The following is a 6,000-nucleotide window of genomic DNA, read 5'->3' as shown; positions in this document are numbered from 1 at the left end:
CTCATGAATCGGTGCTGTGTTATACAGCTACACTGATCTCTATGAGACTTCTAATTGATGTAAAAGTGAAAAAAATGTCTTTACTAATAGAAAAAAGCCCCCTTCCCTAATAAGAGTTTAAATCACCCCCCCTTTTCCCATTATCTAAATAAAAAAATAAAAAATAAACATGTTTGGTATCGGCGCGTGCGTAATCGCGCAAACTATTAATTTATCACATCCCTGATCTTGCACAGTAAACGGCGTAAGCGCAAAGACTCGCCAAAGTGCAAAAATTGCGCACTTTTGTTTGCATCAAATCCAGAAACATTGTAATGAAAAGCGATCAAAAAGTTGAAAATATGCAATCAAGGTACCGATAGAAAGAACACCTCATGGCGCAAAAAATTACACCTCAATCATCCCCATAGACCAAAGGATAAAAGCGTAAGCGTAAGCATGGGAATAGAGCAATTTTAAGGAACTTTTTTTCTATAGAAGGTTTTATTTTTTTAAAAGCCATCAAATAATATAAAAGTTATGCAAGTTGCATATCGTTTTAATCGTACCAACTTGAGGAACATGGATAACATGTCAGTTTTACCATAGTTTTGACAAACGGCGTAAAAACGGAAAAAAAAACTAAGAAAAAGAATTGCGTTTTTTTTTTCAATTTCACCACAAATTACATTTTTATCTGGTTTTGCAGCATATTTTATGCAAAAGTTAAGTCTTCCATTGCAAAGTACAATTAGTGACGCAAAAAATAAGGGCTCATGTGGGTTTCTAGGTGAAAAAATGCAAGTGCTATGGCCTTTTAAACACAAGGAGGAAAAACAAAAACGCAGAAACAAAAAATTAGCTCTGTCCTTTCCAATGACAAGACCTCTGCCAGGGAGCCTGATGCTAGAGCCACAGCCCCCCCCATCCTGCATGTAGTCGGTTCCTGGCAGTTTCACCCTCACCCAGTGCTAGAAATGGTCTTATAGCCGTTATACTGTAGTTATATAGAGCCATTATCACCACCTATAGCCTTTATGGTTACAAATAGTCATTAAAGCCACCTATAGCCGTTATGGTTACATATTACCCTTATAGCCACCTATAGCCATTATAGTTACATATTACCCTTATAGCCACCTATAGCCGTTATAGTTACATATTACCCTTATAGCCACCTATAGCCATTATAGTTACATATAGCCATTATAGTTACATATTACCCTTATAGCCACCTATAGCCGTTATAGTTACATATTACCCTTATAGCCACCTATAGCCATTATAGTTACATATTACCCTTATAGCCACCTATAGCCGTTATACTTACATATTACCTTTATAGCCACCTATAGCCATTATAGTTACATATAGCCATTATAGTTTCATATTACCCTTATAGCCACCTATAGCCGTTATACTTACATATTACCTTTATAGCCACCTATAGCTGTTATAGTTACATATTACCCTTATAGCCACCTATAGCCATTATAGCCACCTACAGTTGTTGTAGTTACATATAATCAATTATAGCCACCAATAGCCATAGCTCATTCTAGTTGTTCCAGTGAAACCCAAATACATCTGTTTAAATTTTCAAGTTTAACCTCTGTAACTTAAATTGTGTTAACTCTACATTAATTTTAGAAAGTTTGGTTAATTTTACAGTAACAGTTGCCTTCTCAAAGTTCCTCACTTCCCTTGGTGTCTCTCGTGTTTTGAGGAAATATAGATCTATACATATTTTACATGCACAGGTTCCCAGTGACACTTGAAGCTGACCAGCACAAAGTTTAACATTACTATAAGATAGAGCACAGGACTCCACATCTAACAACAAAGCTGTGAAAAATAAAGAAATGAAGAATATTCAAGATCATACACGGAGGAAAGGTAAATGATACCCAGCTCCTAGTAGTTGATCCTTCTTATTAACTTAAGATTCTATTAACTTTTCACTGTCACATTTTATTTTATTTTTTTGCAGAAATCAATAGTACAGGCGGTTTTAAGAAACTTTGTAATTGGGTTTATTAGGCAAATATGCTATTATCTGCATTCAAAAAGCCTTTCCCCAGCCCCTCCCCCCCCTCCTCTCATTCTCTGCTCATTATTAGAGTTGATTGAACCTCGGAAAATCCTAGGTTCGATCAAACGCGAACATTCCCTAACCTGCCGCATTAGATTACTGATGTCTTCACGGTACGTGCGGAAGGCGGAGAGTGTCCGGGGACTGCCTGGAATCCCGGCATTGCTTTTTTATGATAAAAATGCATTTTGTCGGCTAATAAACTCAATTACAAAGTTTAAAACTGCCTGTACTATTGATCTCTGCAAAAAAAAATTTAGACGACAGCGACACTTTAACCTATACTCACTATTGTGCTTAGATCATTGTATGTTATTTTACATTTGGTATGATTTGGTATGTTTATTCCTGTGATTATTTAATGTTATGTTTACATTTTAATAAAAGAAATACAGGATGTACAGTAGCTCAGGGGGTATGGGTAGGAAGAAGCTAAAGAGAGAAGACACCGCATACCGGGAGCCCAGTGGGCTAAATATCCCCCTCCCAAACAGAGCACAGTCTGGCCCCCAGGGGGTTAAATGGAGATGCTATGCATCTCCACCTAATCCCCTGAAAGCCAGACTGTAAAGATTTGGGCCTCAAAATTTGGGCCCCTATTGTTTAATATGGTCCACATTCGATTCCAGGTTTGAGTTTGGGTACCTGAACCTGATTTTTTTTCTAGTTCTGAATAACGACGGGTCCACTTATCCTTAGTTGAGAGACATCAGGTGACCAAGGCATCTAACTTCCTTACATGTGACTGTCGAAATGTTAACCTTTGCACCGACATTACCCTTCATTGTATGCTGTAAAGCAGAGGGACAATTTAAACCTTAGTAAATAGACAGAATATATGATATTTAAACTCTGTTTAGAGTGTAAAGCAAGGTATTTTTTTCCCACACTGCAGCCTTTTACATACAGCAAATGGAAGGGTCCTGGGACTATGCAATGCAATCTTCTGTATTAAGGAGAACACACATAGTAAAGCTAGACAACAGAAAAGTCCCCACAAGTCAACATATATCTATTTAAAGGAAAACTGTTAGCTTTATGTCATACTCACAGGATGTATTGCTGAGCTGCAACATTCCTGCCTCCTCCCTCCTCCACCCTTTACTGCACTGCATAAATGACCTACAGGGCTCAGCTTCCAATCAGTTAAGGTAGGGTGGGATGAGAGAGGGAGGAATTGCATACTCCAGTGATTTGAAATTTTTGACAGATTGTATGTTTAGGCAATGAATATTAAAGTCAAGATAAATCTAGATAAACCTTGTCAGCTCTATATCATGTTTACAGCTTAAAGGGAACCATTCACCCCCTGGCCACAGGCAGAAACTGACATACAGTGACATAAAGGTCAATATACTTACCACATCGCTCCCGGTCCCGTCCCGAATCCCGTTGTTGACACGGAGAAATCGGCGATTCTTCTTCTCGCGCCCATTATGGTAATGAGCGCCGCCGGGTCCGAGGTCCAGCCTTCTCCCCGCCTCCGACTCTTGATTGACGCCGGGTCCTCTTCCTCCTCGTCTTCTTTCTTCTCGCCAGATCCCGCGCAGGCGCCGTGACAGTCGTTTTCGGCGCATGCGCAGTTCACAATTGAAGCCGCTCCGCAGCTTCACTGTTTACTGCGCGTGCGCCGATTGCCTCGAACACGTATCCTGTTTACCGCGCAGGCGCAGAGAGGTGATGAGACCATCGCAACGGCGCCTGCGCGGGAATTCGTCAGAAGACTGAAGACTGAAGACGTCAATCAAGTTCCAGGAGGCGTGGATGGGCGGCGACGAGAAGAGGACCTCATGAATAAGTTGGACTCGTCCGTCGTTTCCTATTAACGTTGGACTCATCTCAGCTCATTACCATAATGGGCGGGAGAAGAAGAATCGGCAATTTCTCCGTGTCAACAACGGGATCCGGGACGGGACCCGGAGCGATGTGGTAAGTATATTGACCTTTATGTCACTGTATGTCAGTTTCTGCCGGGGGCCACGGGGTGAATGGTTCCCTTTAAGCGTCAAGGAGGCATTGCTGAGTTGTAGCATGCATACCTCCTACCTTCCAGGCCTGAATCCCAGCACTGAGCTTGGTACATCAATAAGTCAAGGCCAAGAGGGGTGTGGGGAGGAGTCATGAATTCTGTGGCTTGGCAATGCCTTCTTGACACTTGGGCTTTGAGCATGATATAGAGCCGACAGAAAAGCCTTTAAAGGGAATTTGTAAGTAGGTTTATACTGCCCAAATGAGAGCAGCATTAAGTAGTGACAGAAATACTGAACAGATTGGTGTATTACTTATATCATTCTGTTTAGCTGCTTTCCTAATATGCAGGAGAATAGGATTCTTGCCACACCTCTGCCCTGCTCTTTAGCTGCTGATTGACAGATGACTACCTATACACAGCATGTATAGATAACTGCCAATCAGCAGCTAGTGGGCGGAGTTTTCTGCTTCTCATGAATATCCAGGACTACTGGGCTCATGCACATAATGGAGAGGAGTACTTATTGTCCGTGTAATTCAGGAGGATATCTCTGAATCAGCTGCACATAACAATGTAAGGGATACATCATTCTGACCAGCTTCTCTGTTACTACTTTATGCTACCCTGAGATAGGACAGCACAAACCTACTGACAGAGTCTCTTTAAGTAATTTTTTTTACCATGTTTTATAAGTTTTTCTTTCAAAGCTAAGCATATTCAGATATCTCTCTCTATGATTCCCTGATGCTTCTCTCCCTAATTTCCCTAAGAAAAACATTCCAAGAGAAATGTGAATAGTAATGGGGATGAACTGGTCACAGAAATGGATGACACATTAACAACCAATGGTAAAGTATCTCAATGTTTCCCATTGCTCCAATACATTTAAATTGAAGGAAATTGTAGTGTTTGGAGTTTTTAAAAAAACCTACACGCAATACACACCATGGTTCTATAACACCCCAACTCTTCTACCCGAAAGATCACATTGATTTACAATGGTGTCCATCAGGTCTTGGGTTAAAAGAGTGTCCAGTGGGGAAACTAAAGACTGGTTGAATAAAAAAAACATATGTGTTCGTGGTTCTTGAAAACAAAAAATTCACCTGGTGTAAACTGAATAACAATCACTGTGTTCTGCTACTAAAATCCTCTACCTATCATTGGTTACGGTTTATATTGTGTTGCATTCAACTGTGTTCACACACAGGTTTTTTTTTTTTTTTATTATTATTATTCGAATGTTTTAATGAGAAGTAATAGTGGGTACAAACATGGGTCCAAGATAAAGATCATACAAACAATATTCTTAGAACGACATTATGCAACAGTTAATCTGAGTTCTACAACGGAACAGCAACATTGCATAGTGTGAGGAAAACCCATCACGGGGGGGGGGGGGGGGGGGGGGGGGGGGTCATGCTAAATAGTACTCTGGCCAGTAAAGCAACAGCAGTTTCCATCATCCCACAAAGTCGTCTTCCTGCTAACCGAGCACCCAAATTTATAGAACCGAAACACAGAAATAGAGAACTAGAAACTAGAGGAAGGAGAGACCAGCAAGGTGTTTACATTTTACATTATAATAAAGCTGTTAAAAAAAATGGCTGAAACTATGGGGTATTTTTTTTTTTTTTTTTGCTTTTTGTGACCTGATTTGGACTAGGTTCCCGTTTATAATTTTTAAAATGACGTCCGTTGTTTAGCGTTTTGGCTGCCAGTCAGTGCAATGGCTGTTGTTGGTACCTTATTCTAGTTCAGGTGGACTGATTGGCCTTTGGGTGGGTCTTTAATTGTAAAGTCCATTGAAATTAATAGTAAAGATGGTGAAATAATGTCTGCTGTTTGCAAAAGACTTCCAAGAATAATTGTCATGATCATTATTTTGATTGACCGGGCAGACAACGTCCGTTATTTAATAAACTGTGTGCATTAGGAGGCCGTCATTCTATAGACT

General features: G+C 40.3%; 1 protein-coding gene across 1 annotated transcript in view; it reads left to right on the top strand.

Moving 5' to 3' along the window:
* The first annotated feature begins 1,758 nt into the window (after window positions 1-1,758).
* LOC138784157 (C-type lectin domain family 4 member G-like) overlaps window positions 1,759-6,000 on the top strand; it is a 42,570-nt gene continuing 38,328 nt past the window's right edge. The window contains exons 1-2 of the mRNA XM_069959671.1: window positions 1,759-1,875; window positions 4,814-4,891. Coding sequence (XP_069815772.1) covers window positions 1,842-1,875; window positions 4,814-4,891 — 112 coding nt within the window. The 5' untranslated portion in view covers window positions 1,759-1,841. The remainder of the gene's footprint in view (window positions 1,876-4,813; window positions 4,892-6,000) is intronic.

Source organism: Dendropsophus ebraccatus, chromosome 1 (assembly GCF_027789765.1).
Source record: "Dendropsophus ebraccatus isolate aDenEbr1 chromosome 1, aDenEbr1.pat, whole genome shotgun sequence".
NCBI classification, from domain to species: Eukaryota; Metazoa; Chordata; class Amphibia; order Anura; family Hylidae; genus Dendropsophus; species Dendropsophus ebraccatus.
Note: the sequence above shows the minus strand (reverse complement) of the source record. Positions and strands in the feature narration are given on the sequence as shown.